Source organism: Seriola dumerili, unplaced genomic scaffold, assembly GCF_002260705.1.
Source record: "Seriola dumerili isolate Sdu_G_001 unplaced genomic scaffold, Sdu_1.0 BDQW01000138.1, whole genome shotgun sequence".
Taxonomy (NCBI): domain Eukaryota; kingdom Metazoa; phylum Chordata; class Actinopteri; order Carangiformes; family Carangidae; genus Seriola; species Seriola dumerili.
Window position 1 is genome coordinate 5,406,562 of NW_019174393.1, and position 21,954 is coordinate 5,428,515.

At 40.3% G+C, this 21,954-nt stretch overlaps 1 protein-coding gene across 1 annotated transcript in view; it reads left to right on the forward strand.

Annotated features, from left to right (window-relative positions):
• Nucleotides 1-1,493: 1,493 nt before the first annotated feature.
• The window catches only part of mybpc1 (myosin binding protein C, slow type), a 31,456-nt gene continuing 10,995 nt past the window's right edge, over nt 1,494-21,954 (forward strand). Inside the window, exons 1-26 of the mRNA XM_022749111.1 lie at nt 1,494-1,617; nt 2,763-2,786; nt 4,521-4,571; nt 5,701-5,910; nt 6,991-7,035; nt 9,028-9,069; nt 9,653-9,694; nt 10,353-10,463; nt 10,755-10,903; nt 11,022-11,139; nt 11,237-11,285; nt 11,974-12,030; nt 13,025-13,033; nt 15,150-15,316; nt 15,412-15,544; nt 17,606-17,614; nt 17,958-18,082; nt 18,176-18,281; nt 18,592-18,758; nt 18,871-19,036; nt 19,114-19,220; nt 19,307-19,443; nt 19,994-20,153; nt 20,241-20,345; nt 20,430-20,618; nt 21,194-21,328. Coding sequence (XP_022604832.1) covers nt 1,494-1,617; nt 2,763-2,786; nt 4,521-4,571; nt 5,701-5,910; nt 6,991-7,035; nt 9,028-9,069; nt 9,653-9,694; nt 10,353-10,463; nt 10,755-10,903; nt 11,022-11,139; nt 11,237-11,285; nt 11,974-12,030; nt 13,025-13,033; nt 15,150-15,316; nt 15,412-15,544; nt 17,606-17,614; nt 17,958-18,082; nt 18,176-18,281; nt 18,592-18,758; nt 18,871-19,036; nt 19,114-19,220; nt 19,307-19,443; nt 19,994-20,153; nt 20,241-20,345; nt 20,430-20,618; nt 21,194-21,328 — 2,737 coding nt within the window. The remainder of the gene's footprint in view (nt 1,618-2,762; nt 2,787-4,520; nt 4,572-5,700; nt 5,911-6,990; nt 7,036-9,027; nt 9,070-9,652; nt 9,695-10,352; nt 10,464-10,754; nt 10,904-11,021; nt 11,140-11,236; nt 11,286-11,973; nt 12,031-13,024; nt 13,034-15,149; nt 15,317-15,411; nt 15,545-17,605; nt 17,615-17,957; nt 18,083-18,175; nt 18,282-18,591; nt 18,759-18,870; nt 19,037-19,113; nt 19,221-19,306; nt 19,444-19,993; nt 20,154-20,240; nt 20,346-20,429; nt 20,619-21,193; nt 21,329-21,954) is intronic.

The following is a 21,954-nucleotide window of genomic DNA, read 5'->3' on the forward strand; positions in this document are numbered from 1 at the left end:
CTATCAAACCTCTGACCCTGTGCCCGCCGGTCTTATAGTACTGTCCTCACTACAACTGCGTTTTGGGTTTCACCCGTGGTGAAGCCCGTGTCCTCACCTCGTGAGATTTACTGTCACTGAGGTCCAGCCATACTCTCCCTGGGCTTTGTCCTCTGATACTGTTGCATTGTGTTATGGGATACCGCCTCATAAATCAAACCTGTGGTAAAACACAGGGGGAAAGCCTGTCAGCAGCTAATTGCCACCCAACTACAACTCTCATTCTGCATACAGACGCTTATAGTCTCATAGGAGTTCCAGGATATAATCCTCATCTGACCAGAAACACATCAAACAAGGAGTCAAAGTAAAATACAGAACCACAACGAGGGCAAACACGCTATCATTTATGTAAGCTCATCTTTATTAAAGTAATAAAGGTCTATATTAGGAAAAATGAAGCTGCCGGCAGTTTGGCTCATGTCAGAGCCTGTATGAGCCCTTCAGTCTGCGCGCCAGCAGGAGCAACAGCTGAAAATACCTGCAGCCCTGTCAGCTGCACTGGGAGTCCTCAGAGGTAAAACAAAACCTTTCTCCACTCTCATTATCTCAATGGTGATGAGACAGAGAGCGAGCAAGGCTCATTCTCGGGTGCATGATGTGACCCTGCAGGATTGTGGCCCAGTGGCCAGCGACACATTGTTTTGAAGTGAGGTGGGAGTGCGGCTAATTTTGACAAGGAATGCTCAGAGGGAATCATTAGAAATGGAGGGATATCAGAGGCGAAGAAGCGAAGGGAGAAAACGGATGGTAAAAATGGTGCATAGTTAATGCACATATGAGGAGTTAGGGTTGCAGTATTCATTGACTGGCTGCAAAACACTCTTGATGAAGGGAAGAAAGAGAAAAGGTCTCTCAAGTCTCAGAGTATCAGTTGTGTTATGTAAAAGGATTTCAAAATAAAATCCGGCTGGCATTGTTCATACAGTCAGTAACTACATGGAGAAAGTGGGATACAGTTTGAGTTTGATGTTTTGTCTCTCTCTCTGTATTTAAAAAAAAAATGTCTCAGATGTGTTTTGGAGACATGCCCAGCACACCCACCCATCGACCCCCTCCCCCAACCCAAGAGAGACCTTTTCATAGACACACCCCATGGAAAAGATGACTTATGACTTATACCCTTAGACTACAGAAGAAACGAGGTTGAAACAGGAAGAAATGATATTCCTCTTGATCTCGTTCACCATGAAATTAAACATGTAATAAAATAAAAGTTTACTGGTACAGACAGATCCAGGGGAATAACACACAGAGTCATAAGCACAGAGGCTTCCCTGAAGAATTCAGCCTGACATGGTCGAACATGTGATGGCAACAGAGCTGTCAACTGCTGTCACTGCAATTATGAATCGCTAATCCCTCTGCCCATATCTTTTTTCCCATTCCTTTCCTTTTCACACATGCTAAACTCAAATTAATGATTGACACTGGATGACTGATCGGATTTAGTGATGGCGCACTGCCACAACACCAGACGCATGTACACGAGCAGGTCCTCCCACAACGTCAGCAGTTTCAGCCCGTGCCCCACAGTGTCGTATCTTCACTATAACGTCAGACTTAAACTCAGGCAACGTTGGTTTCTTTTAACCAAGGTTCCCTAAAAAGCCCTGCACACCTGTAGTAAACCCACACAGGTGATTTCATTGATTTTGGATGAAGTGATCACTTCTCAGGTCTCTGTGGGTGTCTGCACATTGTTTGATTGATGTGTCCTGGACTCTACTGTTAGCTTTGTTGCACCTGTTAGAGTGGGATAAATTACATCTTCATCATTCATTCTAATCAGTCCATTGAGTCTGATGACCTCACATTCAAAACCTGAGCTGAGGTCTAATCATCCAAAAAACAACACCTGTGCAGGTTTGCAAGGCCCTTAATCAAGTAGTTCCTATACCCCAACAAAAGATCTTTTCCAAACCTGAACCGGACCAAACTTTAATCCTAGAAGTGTCAGATCAGAAAACACTTTTTCTTTTTTTAACAGCGATTTGAAATGGTTTCAGAAGGTACTGAAAAATGTTGTTGCCCCACTGATCAGATCAGAAAATGCTCACACATTTCGCAATGTACTGGAGACTGAATTAAAAAGTATTGATCATTTGGAGGACTTGTCAATCAAAGCCATGAATGATCTTAATGTTATCTTCATCATCAACAACATCCAACAGCTTTGGAAACAGAAAATTAAAGCTGAGCAAGAACAATAAATACACAGTTGCCCCGGATGTTGCATGACTTGTCTGACGCTCCCATGTGTACAACCTCTCACGGCTCTATGCTCCATTAACCCACTAATAACAAAAGGAGGTTAATTTCTTTAACCCCATCATTGCATGCCGAGGGGCCGTATGGATGCTTTGATCAGCTGAGGCCCTGCATTGAGTCCTGTTACTCACTCTGAATGTCGTATCCAAACGTGTTTCTGTTGCTGTGCCCCCCCCCATGATTAGCTTTGTAAGTCTAGACAAGGCAGAGGGCAAACAAATGGTGTGTCATGGGGGCCTCCATTATAATCAGTTAAGACTTCATGGTGTCTACGCATGAGGAGACAGCCATCCAAAGCAAAGACGATATGGCTTAGTGGTGAATGGATATCAATAAAAAAAAGGGTCAATGTGCACAAGTGAAAGGACGTGTTTGAGTGATTGCATTAGAGCATTACTGCATGGGATCTTGATTCTGTTTGACCCTGATGTTTTTTGTTTTTCTTTCTTCAGATGGGACGCCAAATGGCCAGCCAGGTGAGTGGACGGCAATAGACATGTAATCTCCTCCTGTCACCTCACAGTCTAGCAGATTATAGCTGCACAGTGTATGCAGTTGAGCAGACGTACAGTCATCAATATTGAGCTTAAAAACATGGGTAGTTTTACAAGCTGAAGAAACATGTCACACACTTTCAGACAAGAATACCTGAGTCAAAGTGCACACATCAAATAAGATGCACAGAAAAACTGAGCAGGTCTTCATATGTAACAGGACGATCACAGGCGCGCACGTAGCGTGAATGTGCAAACAAAGCCGCATAGGAGTGTAAATGTGGAGCCAATAGTCGGCAGTATGGACGTGCTGCTGTGCTCCAGAGCGATCTGTGGCGACGACCGAGCTGTCAGCATCTCTGACATTCCTCTCGCCAGCCAGCTGATCCCTCTCTGTTGATTCAGCTGACGCCCCCGCCTTCCCATGTGAGCAAGGTGCTGGCATGCAGCTGGCTTTTTGCCGGCGCTAGGCTTTGACCTTGGAGCTGCAGCATCTTGAGGCTCCAACATGTTCGGAAGGGGGGGGGGGGTAATAACCAGTGTTGGGCAAGTAACTAGAAAAATATAAATTAAAAAGTAATTAGTTTCATTATTCTCATATTACCTGTGTTACGAAGCCATCTCTGTCAAAGATGTTAATATATCTCTAAAGTGTCCATACTCACACACATCACACACTTACACACACATGTAGGAATAGAAAGAATTGGAGGTACTGTCCAACAAGCGCTAGCTCAGCCTTATCCTACTGTGCGCAGCAGCAATAAGTAATTCCGGCCCTCGCAGTGCAGCTAAGCCCGCCGCTGTGAACTGAACCAGGTGGACCCTGAATTCAGGGGCGGAGCCAGATATTGTGAACATTCGGGGCTTAGCCCGAACTTAAAAGGGCCAAAAATGAAACCACTGCGTTCTCTGAGCGAAGCCCAAGCGCTCCTCTAGATGTCGGGCGACCTGTAGATGGTGATATTTCCCCAGTAGCTAAGACTGAGGGGAAATGACACCACATTAAAGTTATATTAAAAACTCTATAAAACATTCGGAAACAACTGGGGCTGGAGCCTTATAAGCAGAAACAGGATAAAGCTACAGTATTATATACATACAATATACTGTATAGTGGTAACTTGAATTTCAAGCCATTTTCAATGCAATCCCTCTCGTTGCCAATGCAAGCACGTCGTACTTCAAAGTGTGTAATAGTAATATAATAATATATAATGAATGCACAATACTGCCTGACGAAGCATGACACTTCCAGCTAGTGTTGTGCTGGTGCTACAACAAGCAAAAGGTACCATCACAACACCTTGACGGAAGGATTAAGTATGATCCAGCCTTAAGTCTTGATAGAGTTTTAACTCGGTGTGTTTATTAATGTGCATATCAACTATGAATATCGAGTTTTCCAAACCTCTAATCTTGACATATTAACAGCACAGTTTGTACAACAGGAGGGTAGTTAACGATGCGATTCAATCTGTGACGGGTTTTTCCTGTGTGTGTCATGTGTATGTATCAGCAGTGAGGGTGGTCTGAAAGTGTGAATGCCATGTAGGCAGGTGGGTGGACTTCGATGTGTGTGTCAGTACACATTTGTGCATTGCTCTGTCTGTTTGTGTGTTTGAGTGCGAGACTGAGAGAGGCGTTGTAGATGCTGAAGCTTTGTGCTTATTAAAGCAGCTGTTCCATCCACCACTATATTTGTCACATGCTCAGAAAGTGCACCGCCCTTACCTGAGATTTCCCTGGAGGTTTCTCCACCCCCAGGTGGGTAATCCTGACCCCTTCATCTGCCCCAAGAATGTTTTATTCTTTTGCACATCACACTCACATCACGTGTTCGTTTGGTGTGTGCCATCACAACTTTTTTTTCCCCTAATTCACTCTGAGAGACCTGAATCTGCACTTTTCTTGTGGAGGTATGATAGCTCAGTTCACCATATGATCACACAAAAAGTGAATTAGGTTAGCACTTAATAAACCACCCCACTTATTGTGCAGATATCCACATGCCTGCACTGCTCGACATGTACTTGCTTTGGTTCTTGGTGCTGTCACTAACTAATGCTGTGGCTGTTGTTGTATTTGTGTGACTGACATATTGAGTCATCACACAGGAGGTGTGCAGTGGAGGGATTGGGGGAATCTGGATTTTACTGACTCTGTTCAACTCAATCAAAAGCCAATATGCCGGTATGGAGGACAGAAACTGACGTAATTGACTGACTTGACCGAAGTAATATTAACTGGTGCCCTTAGATGATTATCTTTGGGTTTTTTCCACTGTTGGTTGGACAAAATAAGATATTTGAAGATGTCACCTTTAGATCTTATGATAATTAGATCTTATGATTCTATGGATCAAATTATCAATCAATTAATTGGCAAATAATCGACAGAATAATTGATGCTAAAAATTGTTGTCTATAATGTTATTGTAATTGTTTGTTGCAGCTCCAAAAAGATGATCATATGAGTGAATAAAGTAAGACATCAATAAATAATAGTTAAAAACAAAAGCACTGTTGAACACTTATTAAATTTTTGGCCTCCATATGCTAAATTTTATACATTCTGTGCAGGTCAGTAAATCCATGCCTCCTTGATCACTTTACAGTATAGATACGCTATGACCAGAGAAGTAGTCCATTGGCAAACACTATCACAACACAAGACACCATGGCTGCAATAATTTATTAATGGTATTTTTAATTTATTGATTTTGTTGAATTAGATGTATTGATTTTGGATGTCAGATTTCACCTTTTGAGGCTTGTCGCTATCTGGTCATTAGCTATTTATACCTGCCTCATTTGAGCAAGCATCGTCTTGCAAGGCTGCCAGTGTTTGTGCTCGATGCTTGCTGCTCCAGCCTGGCGCTTTGTCTGCTGTACAGAGGCGGTAGCAGAGGGGAAAGAGCCAGGAGAGACTGATGGGAAGAAACCAGAGCCCCCAGAGCCTGAGCCATTACAGGCTGTGGTGGCTCAGGAGCCGAGTCCCACTGAGAATGGCTCAAACCAACCACAGCCTGGTGGGGTTGGGGAGCAAGCAGAGTCCGCTAACTCCACTGTAAAGGAAGAGGACCCTTGCTCTCCCCCACCACCTGGTAAGTATTCCTCTTAAATATGAATCATTCCCATGTCTCTCCTAGTCAAAGTGCACGTTTCTACCCCTCTAGCAGTTCAAATGCTACTGAAACAAGCCATGAGAGTCTTTTGAGTCATTTCAGTTGCACACTACATGGCTCAGCAGCTTGGCGAAAACTGCCCTTTTTTATCTTACATGATTTAAAAACCTAGATTTAGTTGCAGTAGTAAAAGCTAATAGATTTAATTTATTTCCCTGCTAAGAATGCTATGGACTTCACTCTGACTGATTGAAGCCATGCATTGATTTATAATTTGCTTTTAAAACAATGCTCTCATGCCAACTTGCCTTTAAAGCATGCAGACTTCAAAGAGAAAAAAAAAAGAAATCCACTTGCACCTGAGAACTTAATGGTGCTCTGGCACATTAATAGCAGTGTCTAAGATTTCAGACTTCAGAAATAGAGACTAATATAGACTAACTGAAAAGGCAAACTGAAGGTGATGCAATTTGTATGCAAGGTGAGTCATCAAACTCATTCAACAAATGCATTATTCTGTAATGAAGAAATATGAATGTATAGGCAGAACGAGGCAACAGAAACAGGCAAACACATACACTAAATATAGGGCTGTCAAGGCAGCCAGCTGGTTACCTTCTATCAGTTTTGTTTGCATAGTGTCTTTAGCTGAATTTGTCTTCATTGTGTGGAGGCAGATAAAGCTTTTGTTTTTCTTTTTTTTTTTTATTTACTTTTTATGATATACCAGTGTGTGTGCTTGTGAGCGAGCTTGTGCTTTTGTTACGGCAGCTTGAGAAGCTTGTGGCAGTGAGTACAACGAGCACAAAGCTTTTCATGCGTTTGTGAGCACACTGTTTCATCTCTCAGACATACATTAAATGTTTTTATTTGGAACGGTCAATATTTTGGTCTCATTCCTCCTGTCCAACAGCTGCATGTCATGATCCATTCAAAGTCTTGTCTAGCATGATCAATGGCCTTGTTGGCCTGCCAGCCTTGTGTCTTGTTGGCCTGCCAGTGATGGACTTGGAGCTTTTTGATAGGTGGGTCTATTTGTCAATGACGCCTTTATTGCAGATGATGATGATGCAGCCACTGTCCCATCCCCAACATCTCAAGCAGGTTGGTACTCATAACAACCCTTAATACTTCCTAATTTATTCCTCTTCCACCTTTACTCTTTGAGGACGGTTGCAATTGAGCACTCAGCAGGACTGCTTTTTGGGAGGTACATTAAAGTAGCCTACTCTGAAGTTGAAGCACAAGTTACCAGTATGTTCTGTATGGCAATAATCAGTCAGTTACATGGTGGGGTTATATCTTTGTGCCAGGGCACTAAAAAATAAATGTGAGGTTCGTGGTTATTGTTTTAGTCTTCAGCAGCTGAAATTATATATTTTTTGTACAGATGTTCATGTCAAATCTGTAAAGACTATATATGCTATGTGCACTGACATACATGTAGTAAATGTATGATTTCTACATGCAAAATGCTACAGAATAATACATGCACATCAACCTTTATTTATCTCAAATAAAGGTATAGATGTGACAATGATATTTCACATGTATATATTACGTATATAAAATAAATACATGGATGTGTTTTTGTGTATATGCATGTTAATACAAATGCTCATTATTTGTTAATATTTTAACATCTGTTAAAAGGGAATGCTTCTGATTAAATATCAATCAATTTTGTTTTGATTTATAGCTACTGTAAGAGAATAGATCATGCTAACGAAATGTTGAGCATATGTTGAGCGGTATTCCTTTTTATGTTGATACACCATATTTATTCATTTAATTATTTATTTGCTTTTGTAAAGTACTCTGGCATTTAGGACATTTTCTTACTTGCTTTCTTAACATCAATATCAGTTTCAACTCTGTGCGTCCAAAGATAGCTCAGTGATGTATGCGTGGAGTTAGCCTAGCTTAAACACTGGACACAGAAACAGGGGGAACAGCTTGCCTCTGTCAAAGTGAAAAGTAAAATGAAAAAAATTGCCTTCCAACAGCTTTAAAATATCTTATTTAAATGTTTATACATAAAAAAAAAAGAATTTGTACATTAGAGTTGTTTAAAGGCACTTTTGACTGAGCTAAGCTAACATAACTTTCCCTCTGTCTTTACGCTAAGCCTGGCTAAATACTGTGCCATCACTGAATGTACAGAGATGAAAATGAGTATTGTAAATTATATTGCTAAGTTTTAAATTATTTACGACACCATTTGGGACCGTCTCAGAGACGATCCTCGATGCTTCCTATTAAAAAGCTTAATAAAGCAGTTGTGTACAGAGGGGAAGTGAAACAGACATACAGTACACTTGCCATACCAACCGGTTCCTTGAATTATTTTGTCTTGTAAAACAATGTGTTGCCCGCCATATATTGGGATGACGTCACAAAGATTAAACTCACTTTCCTAGGCTGTTTGAAAGTTTTACAAATACAAAACCTCTATGGATTAAACAAGACTAGGTCAAAACCTGTATATGTCGAGAGTGCATCATTGGCTATTTGCATTCTAACTAGGGTCAGTCGGTTTCAGCCATTTATCTGTTTGCCTCTCTCCTACTCTCTGCACTTCAAACGCGCTATGTTGGCAACACTGCAGGATGTAAATGCCACCCGAAAAAGAAACTGTTTGGGTCAATTCATTTTGAAAGTGCAACAGCCAATGGAGAAACACGAATTCAATCGCATTGCATTCGAAAGAACAATTGTGGAGTTATGATCACTCAGTCAGTCAGCGATAATCGGATAATAAGGCTGGCCTCGCTGTTGCGGCTCAGCCAAAGATCATAATAGAAAAAGTAAGCACTTACAACTTACTTTGTTGTAGGTGTCCTGTCAACAGTTTTAGGCAACAGTCCTCCTTAGAGGATGTGATATGGTGTTAAAAAATCAAAAATACAAAAACAGAAAAATACGAATTAAATGAAATGAAAAGACGAACGCGCAGCCACTTCCCTAAGCTTTTGAATGGAAAGCATCCAGTTGCTAATCACACCCACACTGATGTACACACAACATTCATCAAACCATCCACAACAGTTGAGTTTATCCTGATTAATTTCAATGACAACTGTGCTTTCTTCACAGAGGATGCCAATTCACTCAAGAAACTCTCAGTTGAGCTGCCTAGTAAGATCCCTCTGTTAAATCCTACCACCATTTACCAGTACCAACCAAACCAGCAGCTCACTCTGAAGCAGAATGACCCACTGTCTTGAACATAGGAAACATGCTGGAGACATGTTTATCTCTAGATGTCTTTGTGTGTCTGGAAGTTAGTTTTTCAACAGAAGAAAGTGAAGATTTTCAAAATCTCCCTGCTAACATATTAATATACATCACTTAATGGACTGATGCTGATTTTCTACCTTTTTAATTTTAATTTCAGGGTGTTACATGATCCCGTATTTTAGTTTTCTGTACACCTAAATTGCTATTTATGTGACTACATTTGGAATTCTGATCGGTCATATCTACTTTTTCTAAAAAATCAACAATCAGCATTCAATCAATATTCAAAATATAGTCTAAAAGCAAAAAATAGCATAGAATAGATGTTTTTTTGTTAGACTTTTGATTCAGAATTCCTCCAGCCAGTGCTTGCAAGTCTTTGCTTGTTGGTTTTACCTTTTCTGAGTGTGTGCTTGCTTCAGTGGACTTTACAGTACTATTCCTTACAATATGCTGTAAATTTCTCTCTGTCTTTGTTTAGATGATAGCGTCCCTTTGCCAGCCATGGGGAGAAAAGACTCAGGTAATTAAGTAGCAGTCAAAAAAAAAGACTGTTACAGTAATTATGTTTATTTTTTCAAAAGGAATTTAGACTGATATCAAGAAAAGCAGCTTTCGTTTTTTACCCACGGTACATAGCTGGTCAAATCAATCCTCGCAGGCAGCATTTGGTAGACAAAATTTTGTCGATGGTGAACTTGCATAAAATGTGAAGACAGGCCCACACAACGTTAACAACATCCACAAGATCTGGGTAACAACTATAACAACATGATTTATCCACATTCAGACCTCCAGGATTGCACAGAAGAATGGAGCATCAGGAAAATGAAGAACTGTCAAACATGAGTTTCCATAATAAACCATTTTTATGTTTTCATATTTCTATGTGCCCTATGATGGAAATTAGTGCCCTTTCTGCGTTTCACATCATCTGTTTCATGCTTTCCATGTTGCTAGCTTAAATTCTGCTGCTGTATGTGGTGCGATTGTTGAAAGTGAGAAAATGCATTAAGATGTGCGTCTTTTAGTCTTTCTGTCCGTCTTTGTAACTACTCTGGTAAGGCTAAAACTTTCAGATGAAACATGAAAGGTGGGTGTATGAATTCCTTACTGTATTATTCTTACACAGTGGCAATGGAGATCTGTGTGTCATGTATGTGTTTCTCCTAACCAACCAGTGTGGTCTCTGGGAGAGGGTCAGGCCCCAGAGGAACTGGAGAAGCCCGTTGACACGCCACCGTTGTCCATCCTGCTGATAGAGAAACCTCAAAGTGGCACCGTCCCTGTGGGTGAGCGACAGCACACTAAATAGACGTTTGCAAAGACAAATACGAAGAGAGACTACAGAAGATGTTCCACACATTGATAAGACTGTCATAGGGTTGTGGACAGCCAAAATATCTGACTGCATTAAAATGAGCAAGGGTGCTTACAATAGGAGGATTGTGTTATTTCGCTTTTTGAAACTTACACAGCCTACCCTCTATGACAACTTCCAAGGTCTCAGCATCGTTATTAATGTGATTGTTATTGTGAGTTTTAATGATTAATCAGTCATATTGTACTCTCTGTGTCCAAAGGTGGAGACATCACCTTTGTCGCCAAGGTGGAGGCCAAAGATCTGCTCCGCAAACCCACTATCAAGTGGTTCAAAGGAAAATGGATGGATCTGGCCAGCAAAACAGGGAAGCACTTACAGCTGAAAGAGACCTTTGACCGACTCACCAAGGTACTGTACAGCAAGGCACCCACCCCCACCTCCCCTACTGCCATTCAAGAGCTTGTGAGCACCACATTACATGCAAATGGTGCAGCTATTCCAATTCCTATGTATCACCCCCTGGCAGATCCACACATTTGAGATGAACATCATCAAGGCCAAAGAGAACTATGCTGGGAATTACAGGTGCGAGGTCACCTACAAGGACAAGTTTGACAGCTGTTCCTTTGACTTGGAAATTAAAGGTTTGTCAGAGGAACAAAGTGTATTATATTCATCCTCACATATATGGGAAAAATAGGACAAAATGCAGCCTAGCATATGTGTTTTATTGTCTTGCAGAAGCTGAGCAGTCACAGAGTATTGATATTCGATCAGCTTTCAAAAGAAGGTAATAAAAAGAACATGATGCAGCTACAAGAAATGCAGATATTCTGAAGGAGTCAACAGCACGCAGTATTCAGAACTATTTATTGTTTTTCTCTTCAACTGAACAAACTATTTTAGAGAACAGAATCTCTAATAAGTTATCTATTCCCATAAATACTCCTGAAAGTGCTGTTCAACGAGGCGCTACTATGAACATTTCACCTTCAAGTAATATTACTTTATTTCATATAAGTGTGACAAGATGGTTGTGATAATGTCATTAACCTTTCTTCAAGGTAATTACAAATCAACCAGCTGACTAGATGTGTAATTAAAGGCCAACTCTTGCATTTTGAATCTCCCTCCAAACAATGCGTCTGGAAAGCCATGCAAAGCATCCTAGAGTCATTGCATTATCACAATGTTGCTGCTCAGTAATGTTGCCTCAACATTGCCTCGACATTGTGGTAATATTGGCTGGGACAGCTCTTGATTTGTCTTACACAAACCGCTTTATTTCAAGCTTTTACCCAGAAAAAAGGCGAAAAAAAGGGAATTTTGTGTAAGCACCAATCGTGTTAGCTTAGAGCTAACACATTGATTGAAGTCAGAGTCTTTGCTTTGCATTGCTCTTTTAGCATTGTTTTCTAGTAGCTGTAGCTGTTTCATCTCTGATTAAATCTTTATTAATCTCTCCTTGTTAACAACAGCAGTGAAGGACAAGAAGATGCAGGGGAGCTTGACTTTAGTGGTCTCCTTAAACATAGGTGAGAATCACATCCCAACCCTGAGTGGATTTTGTCCTTTTCAGTATTTTTAATCCCCTTTTTGGATGAGCTTTTTTTTTTTTTTACTTTCTCTTTATCTTTTGTAAATTTGGTTTGTATTAGGCTACTGTCCAAGTGGCAAGTACATGTCTACATAGGATACATTATGCTATACCAGGGGTTTTCAAAGTCTTGATTCTGTGGGCTCCCCCTCACATAAAATTGATTGACAATTGCACTCCCCCACTCCCAGCACCCCCATTTACTAAATGACAAAAAATATTGATATTACAACATAAAAGAGGTTAATAATAATGGATTTTGTTACTCCTATTGATATTCTTTGTCTTACTTTGACTTGAGAGAAAAATCACACTCATGGACATAGCACATAGAGTTAGCTATGAGCTACAACTAAAGCCAAGTTTGTTTTTTTTGTTTCTTTCTTTTGCAGCCTATATTTTCTTACATTTTGATAATTGGCATTATTGAACGTTTAGAAAGGTAGCAAAATCACTGGATTACTTCGAAAGTGAAGTAAACTTAAAAACATGATGACTATCAGACAAGTTCTGGCGTTGTATGGAGTTGTATAGCCTTTTTACTATGATTTGTAAGCAGCTTTATGGATGTTTGCAATGGTCATGAAAGATAATGATATCCTCAGAAAGGGAAGGTCACAGTGAATCTAGAGATACATGTGTAATGTCTGTATAGTCTGATTTTACAGAGTAAGTAGAAGGAGTGCAAATTTTGAAAGCACATTTTCCTTTCAGCTTGTGCGGTATCTGAGTCCCCCCCCCCCCCCCGCGAGGTGTGCCTCACAGTTTGAAAACCTCTGTGCTATACCAAAGCTACTGTGGTGGCTCAAAATGAACATCATAAGGAATATTTGAGATTATACAGTACAAATACACTTAGGCAGTGACACTGTTCACTGGCGAAATTATACATTTATTTTGGGCTTGTCTCTTCTTCTCCCCTACATATTCAGAAATCAAAGGTTAGTAGAGAGAAAACCATAGGTTTTTAAATGATTAGACCTTACTGCGGGTGAGTACTGTAATCCTGTAGCGTCCCCAGCATGATATGTAGCTCTAGGAATTGGACAAGCAAGAGTGTTGGCCTATTGTAGTACGGTAACACTTCATTTGAAGGCAGCATTCCTAACTGCTCTGTCAGCAATCAGTAATGATGGAAATGGGCCTTGCATCATAAACACTCTGAGGAGACCGCTCTACACCAAGCCATGAAGTCGCCATGAACGCCACCCTTATGAAGCAAAGAGCGCCATTTTGGATCATTAATGATGTGCTAATGGGCCATAGAGAAATGATGCTGTAAAATAGTGTTATCGCTACATTGTCATTTTATTTCAATTTAGAAATATAAGACAAATACCACCATGTTTATTTTGGCCTCCTTCATAATTGCCTGAAAATAAACAGATGAGAAATACAAGCAAAGAATGTAATAATACCTGATGCTATTCACCTCCAACCTTTCTGACATTTGAGAGAATGTCTATGAAAGAAACTGACTGAATGTTCTTAATGAAAAAACTAATGGATACACTCAGGACATCTCCTCTAACACCTCCGCTAACATCTCCCATAGACACATTCATCATCTAACAGAGTCAGAGCATCTCTGAAGTGATCACTCAAACCAACAACAAACAAAGGGATGGGCCAGTTCATAGGAGCGATAGGAAAGACACAAGTCCTTGTTAAAAATCTTTGTTGCAGGTTTCCCCTAAATCCCTGCATGCTGCATATCAACATGTTATTACACAGAAAAGTCAACCATAACAGTGTGTTGAATGACACATTTACAAGAACGAAAACTCTCCCTCATTGACCTGTGTCTGCTCCTGTGTGCTATTTTAATCCTACAATGCTGATAAAATAAAAGTCTTAGTCTTAGTCGTAGCAGTGGACAAACTAAAAGAACCAAACCCCAAATTCCTCTGTATCTCTCATTTAATATTTCCCTTTCATTTGTACGGATGGCAAATGGATGGAAATCTCAAATTTCCTGTTTCCTACTTAGAAGAAAGACCCTGATACGTGGTATTTCAGAACAGGACCTGGTCCCCAGATACTAATAGTTAGAAATGGATAAATGCAACGAGCAGATAAATACATGATTAGGTTAATCTAACATTGACGAACAAGTCAATTATGAACATGAAAAGGCAAAGACAATTTAAAATCAATATATTGACACTAACACAAAATTTTCTAATGAAAAAACTTTGAATTGCGAGTCATTTATGTAGCAGACAATGTTCTTTCACAGCAACAGGGTCTTACCTTGTCCTACCTTGGAAATTTGAGGCATTTAGCAACCTGGGGTTTTTAGGGTCTACAATTAAAAACCTACACATAGTCGGTATTTATAGCATTTCTCAACACAGAGTTCAATGCTCATGTTGGGAAATATAATTTACAGAAAATATAACTGCTCAGTTATCTGAAAAAAAAGAGGAAACTCTATTAAATACTTTATTTTGGGGTCTGTGTGGGGTACCTTGAATGGAGCTATTTGTAAGTTTTGCTAGTGCTACATAGCAAACGTTAGCATTAACAGCTGTTTTCTTACCAGTGTAGAAGAAACGCTGCGAGTTCTTCTTCTGTACTTCTTATTTATGAAGCATCATCCATCCTGAGTTTTCTTCAGCGAGTCTATCATGAACACTTAGTAGGAAATCCTAGGGGGAATTTAAAAAAACATGCAGTCACAATTAACCAACAGCAAGTTCTAAATAGATTAGAGAACACCTATGTGTTTTGTATTAATAGTGCTGCTACCCTGTCACTGTTAACATATGACTCCAGAGCCAATGTTAAAACGCAGGTAGACAGCTCACCATGCCCATCCCTTTGTGTGACATGTCCTGAGGAACCCTCAGCACATTACTATGGAAAAACATTCCAGTAATAAAAATAAATGTAGAAGTTAAGCGTCGTCTCTCAGAGCCAGATGGAAATCTACTTTTACCAGTGCTTCTAAGTCCTTTATCCTAGAGGGTAATGAGTTGTTCCTCAGGACACGTTGCAAACACCAACCTGCGGACACCTTCCCTCACATTGTTCCTTCGTGTACGGCACCACTAGGGAGCCGAAACAGCAGGATGACACTCCAGAGGTGGATGTGTGGGAGATCCTGAAGAACGCCCGTCCAGACGAGTATGAGAAGATTGCCTTTACGTATGGCATCACAGACCTGAGGGGTCTGCTGCGGAGGATGAAGAAGATCACAAAAGAGGAGAAGAAGACCGAAGGTAAATAAATCAGTGTTTTTGTTGAAAGATGAAAATCAGCCTTAATGTAGGAATATCAACTTTTTGTTTTTTACCTTATTTTTGTCTCGTCAAAGCTTTTGCAAAGAAGCTGGACCCAGCTTACCAGGTGGATAAAGGTGGAAAGATCCGCCTGGTGGTGGATCTGGCTGACCCCACTGTTGAACTGAAGTGGTACAAGAACGGACAGGAAATCAGGCCCACTCCTAAGTATGCAATGACCTTCTCTTCTGTGCACCGTCTACGTCTCCTCCCTTTCAACACCGCACAAATGAAAGGCATTTAAAAATGTCTTTCATTTGTGGCAACATATATCTGTACTTTTCTGGTAGTAGCTCTGACCACTCAAAAGCACAATGGTTCACATGTTTTATTCCACACACAGATTTTTTTCAGTCTTTGTCCTGATTAACTCAAGTTCAAAGGCGGATCACACGTACTGAGGTCTACATTCTTACAAATACCACAACAGAAATATATTAAAACATAGTAGTGGCTTGGTAAGAACTGGTGTTCACCTTCACCATCACTGTCTTTATTCCTCCGCACTGTGAACCATTGCCAACAAATAACATTCTCTCGACTCTAATGTGGCTCTAAATCAGTTTCCACATATTTGTTAGGATGGTTATGAATTCACTGACCTCTCTATAATAAATGGCTCCAGAGCTACATTTGGGTGTAAATGTAGTGCAAGATGTCAATTGTTGCTATTAACTGTTGTACATGTCCTCCTCTGTACAGGAAAAAGGCGGTACCTCCTTCACAGGTCTTTAACCAAGTCTGGCTTTGATACAGATTTAATAGATGCTAAAATCACATAGTAAATAATAAAACTCGGCTGAAAGGATATGAAAGTAATTGCTTTTCATGTTTTGCAACCATCTTTTTGGTGCAATCCTTACCCATTGATTACATGTGAAGACTCAGGAATCATAATACAAGACAAAGTGAGCAACAGCAAAAAATTAAAATAGTAGTGTAACAAATCTTCAAATATTTTTATATATCCCAGTGAGAAGGCAGATATTGTTCTAAAAATTCTAAAACTTTAAGCTGCTATTACTAATATTTTTATATTAAATGAATCAAACGACCATATATCATGTGACATCACGAACGATGATGAACATTGTGGAACAGTTACACAGCCAGATATTTCTGGTGGAGACCAAAGCAGGGCTAAAAGGAGAGCATTACTCTAAATGGATTCTAATATAGTGGATGTTTAAATAAGCCACAGTTTGCCCTGTTAATTCTGAAGCTGATGATGCTTGTTGCTTACAGTTTGTTCCAGCTGTCTCTTAAACTCAAACATTCCCGTTTTATCTCATAGAAAGCAGCATATCTCTCTCTTGCTCTTTGATCATAAGGCTAATGCCAATACCAATTGTAGTTGAAAGACATCGATTCTGCCTTTAAAAGCGTTTGTGTACAGAATCTTGGAATAGTTGGAAATGGGATTACAGATTAGTAGTGTTGTAAACTAGATAAATTTCATGCCTAACATGACGCACATGAACACAAAGGTGTCAGGTTATGTAGTTTTAAGGACTATTTGAAAAGGTGATTTAATAAATGAAGAAAAAACTGAAACTTACAAAAACGGTGAATAGGGGGAAAACTCAAAATCCAAAATGAGGGCAATACAGGATACAACAGAAAAACCTAAATACTCAAAGAATCAGGGGCAGAAACACTAGGGAAACTCAGGAGTAGAGTGAAACAGGGCAAACTGACAAAGGAGAGAAAGGGGAGCACAGAGACTAAATAGACACAAGGCAAGGGTGATAGAACACAGGTGAAACACATTAGGGCGGGGCAGACAATCACAAAGGAGGGAACGGGACAAAGACAGGAAGTAGTTTCAAAATAAAACAGGAAATTAATAAAGTCCAAACATAAGGTAAAAAAAAAGTGTTCAAACATAAATAACAGAAGTCCAAACACAGTCCTTCAGGGAAGATCATGACAAAAGGTCTGTTCAAAGCCATGCAAAGTTAAAGCCATCTGGGAGGTTATTGCTGTTTTCTGGCTTTGGTCTCCTGTGGCATTTTCTCCAGGGCTCCCTGTTCTGAAGACTTTACTATAAAGCACTGTCTGTTTCTCTCTTTTGTTTCTCTTTGTTGTAACACTATTGCTGCCTACATACTGTACCCCTTCAGGCATGATGTCTCTCTGTCTTTGTCTACCTGTCTGTCTATTTGTCTGTAATATCATGGTGCTCCTTCCTGTCTGTGGCTCAATTCTGGCTCCACTGCTGATCTTTAGTCAAAGGAAGTAAGTCCATCCATACAGTCAGTTTTCATTTCACCATGTCACAGTTCTGGTGTAACCATGTCTTCTTCGTTTAGTCTGATTTCTGGCTTTGTGCAGTGCATTTGATGCATGTTGACTGAACAATGACATTGCAGTTTTGTACACACTATTGCATTGTGATTTCAAGAGTAAGTTTTGGTTTCTGTAACCAACTCTAATGATAACTTTACCTTTCTTTCATTTAATATATTGGAACAATATCCATTCATATCTTAGGACTACTGTATATTGGCTAGTATGTTGCCATATGTTACCACAGTTTCCTTAGGTAAGCAGTGATGCAACTAATGGACTTCCTGTTCAGGTATATCTTTGAGCATAAAGGCACACAAAGGATTATGGTCATCAACAACTGCGGCATGAATGATGACGCAGCCTACTCTGTAGCTGCAGGAGACGAGAAGTGCTCCACAGAGCTGTTCGTCAAAGGTATCTCGATTAAATGTCAATAATCAAAGATGTCTGAAAAATTGTACTTAAACTTGCCAATCAATCTGACTTGCATCTTCTCGTGTCTTACAGAGTTACCAGTTAAGATAGTTAAAGGTATTGAGCCTGTGAAGACCACGGTGAATGAGAGGATTGAGCTGGAGTGCGAGGTGTCAGAGGAAGGTGCTCAGGTCAAATGGTAAGACTGCTTTTAAAAAAGACCATTGAAAGATGCTATGAGTAAACTATGCATTTTATATTTGTATGTTATCAGGTTATATATAACAGATTGCTTTATGAATGAAAGGAGATATTTGTAAGTTTTGTAAGCTTTCCAAATGATCTTGATGGGAGTCAGTGTCACAGTGTAACACTAAATATAAAACCATCAATGTTACAGGGAAACATGTTTATTAAGAACTCTTTAAGCTCTTGTGAGTTGCTTACTGCTCAGTTACCCATGGAGTGTTTGTACATGTCAGTATTTAAAATACTCCTTCCTCCTTCAGGATGAAGAACGGTGTGGAGGTTCCAACAGGAGTACGTTCCAGATACAGAGTTAAGTGTGAGGGAACCAAACACTTCTTGGTGATTGATGACGCCTCCAGAGAAGATACTGGGACATACTCCATCATGGCTTCTGGTGGCACATCTGAAGCTCGCGTACAGGTTGACTGTATGTAGCATCCTGAATATTTTAAAATATTTTTTCATTGCTTGCATGCTTTTCAGAGAAATTGGAGGTAATGATTTGCTTTGTTCTTATCTACCACTGCGCTCCTCTTTAGTGAAACCACTGAAGATCTACCAGGACCTGCAGGATGTCACAGTGAAGCTGGGTCAACCACTCAAACTGCACTGTGAGATCTACCCAGGCAACGTCCCAGGCCGTTGGTACAGGAACGGACAGCTGATCCAGCCCAATGACCGCATCAACATCGTACACAGAAATAAGTATGTCCTCTCTGTTAAACTCAGTAAATAAAATCAATTTCAAACAGCAGATAAGAAACATTATTTTGGTTTTTCAGGGTTCACCGACTTGAAATCGAGGCCACCTCTCTTCATGATGCAGGAGATTACACTTTTGTACCTGAGGGATATTCACAGAGCCTCTCCGCCAAAGTTCACATTATTGGTACAAACAAAAATAATGCTTCTCTGGATTGAAGCTTCTTAAAATCTTTTTTCGTATCTATTTATGATCTGATGTGGTTTTTTCAGACCCTCCAAGGGTGCACTTGGAGAGCTTGAACTTCCCAGACAACACTGTGACAATTGTGGCAGGAAACAAACTTCGCTTGGAGATCCCCATCAGTGGAGAACCAGCACCCAGAGTGGTGTGGATGAAAGGAGAACGGGTGAGCTTCGACCCTAGTAGTCTTTCAGTCAACAGATCACAGCAAAAGACTAAATTCAAGGTCCTTCTAGACTTCCCTCTTTTGTCTCTGGCACTCAGGCCCAAGCCCATTGGCTCCTACTGAATATATACATTTTTTAAAAATAGTTAAAAATGTATTCATTCATTTTTAAAGGCTAGATGTAAATAGTGCATTTGTTTGGGACTATTTTCAGTGGTGGATTACTGTAATACCCACTTGGAGTTAGTATATCCAGCTGCAGGACATGAATGAATGTGTGAATGTGAATTGACTCAAAACAAACTACAGCACCTGTGTTCAATGTAATGAAGGAACATGTCACCCAGTGCAACGATGTGCTTATTTAATCTGTTTAATAGTTTTTGGACAAGAATGGAACTCTTTGATTCATGTTAGTCGTAGGATAATTCGTGTCTTGGTGATAAATCTTGGTCTTTTCGTGGGATTTCTGGTAGTCACCAAGCTTTCTATTTGACTTCATTTTAAAGGCTTGGAGTACATGTACTTGTTTCTGTCTCTTTTGTCTCAGGTCATTCTTGAGTCAGGCCACCGTGTCCGAGCTGAAACATACGGCGATCAGACAAGTCTGACAATTGAAGTCACAGAGAGGGAGGACACAGGGAACTACAAGATAGTCCTGCAGAATGAGGCTGGTGAGGCCACAGCCTGCGTCAAAGTCAAGGTTGTAGGTAAGAGATCACAAAACACTTAAACCAAAAGACCACGGAGGGAAATTTGTTTCTTGAATCCTTAATAAAAGCTTGTGTTGTCTGTAGACATTCCTGACCCTCCAGAGGCTCCCTTGGTCCCAGTGGTGGGTGGTGATTGGTGCTCTATGACATGGGAACCACCAAAATATGACGGAGCTTCACCAATTTTAGGTAAACTCTTTTATTTATAACCACAGTTTAAATGTACAGTATGTGTTGGTTTTAAGTGTCCAGCTTTCTGACCGACCTTTAAAGGTTACTTCATCGAGAGGAAAAAGAAACAGAGCTCCAGGTGGATGAGACTGAACTTTGACCTGATCAAAGAAACATTATTTGAACCCAAGAAGATGATTGAAGGAGTGCCATACGAAGTGCGCATCTTTGCAGTCAATGCTATTGGTGTGTCCAAGCCCAGTGAACCATCTAAAGCCTTTACTCCCCTCGGTGAGTAGCTCAAATGTCTCCACTTAGCAGTCTGAACGTTGGATTCTGAGCTGTTACTGTCAATAGTCTGTCCAGGAAAGTATTACACCCTTACATAAGGCTTCAGTTTACTTAACAACAGTCTCCTAATAATGGACGAAATTTAGAAGTGTGGGCCTATGATAGTGCTTATGTGCAATCTGCCCTTGGTACCCCAGCAACGCAGCTGTTCCTCCCCATACCCCACCATCCCAAGCATTCTCACTGTGACCTCCACTGGACACGCAGGAGCTTTAGAGGATATTAAATATGTCTTTATAATGGCTGCCAAATCATCTGCGGATTAGAGGTTTAGGAGATCAGGTCTGTCAGAGGGTTCAATAGGAGTTAAGTATGATTCAGAACACAAGAATAGATGGCAAGAGCAGGAACTAATGAGAGCTGACAGAGAGTGATAACATACCAGCCAGAGAGAGAGGCGCCTTGCTCATGTGCTCGTGACTTGCCAAAATGGATGTTTTCCGATCTTTTCCATATCCATTGTTGTAAATCAAATGAAAGACCTTTTGATCCCTGCAACCTCCATCTCCTCTCAGCTGTGACCAGTGAGCCCACCATGCTGGTTGTGGACGATGTCACCGACACCACAGTGACTGTAAAGTGGCGCCCTCCTGAAACCATCGGAGCTGCTGGTCTGGACGGATACTTAGTGGAGTACTGCATAGAAGGAAGTGAGTCAGCCTCAAATCCACTAAAGGTCCCTGCAGACTGTGTGATTTTGGGCTGCACCGGACAGTAACACCCACGACAATGTTTTTATTACTTGTGATCATTTGCACTCACTTTGTCTGTGACATCTCAGTTCCCAGCATCCTTGTAAATCAATCAAGTCAATGACTTTTTATAATTGTAAACAAAAATAATGTGTGTGGGCGTACATACACAAAGCTCACCATTCAGACAGCACCAGCAGCACTTCCCAGCATCCTTGTAAATCAATCAATTCAATGACTTTTTATAATTGTAAACAAAAATAATGTGTTTAGAAATGTCAAAGAATAAATTAGACGCTTTTATTAGAATGCACGGTGAGACAACGTTTATCCGTTGTAAGAAACTGTTAGCAAATTGCATTACTGCAGAATGACTGAGTTTCAAAATTGACACCATGGCCCCACAATCCACCAGACAGTGGCAAGGGGCGTCCCTAAAATTTTTTTAAAAAATTTCCCTTCTCCTTTTTGACCAATTTTTTCTAAAACACATATATTTTTGTTTTACAATTAAAAAAGTCATTGAATGTATTGGATTTACAAGGGATGCCTGGGAAGTCTGCTTGGTGCCTGTCTGACATGGT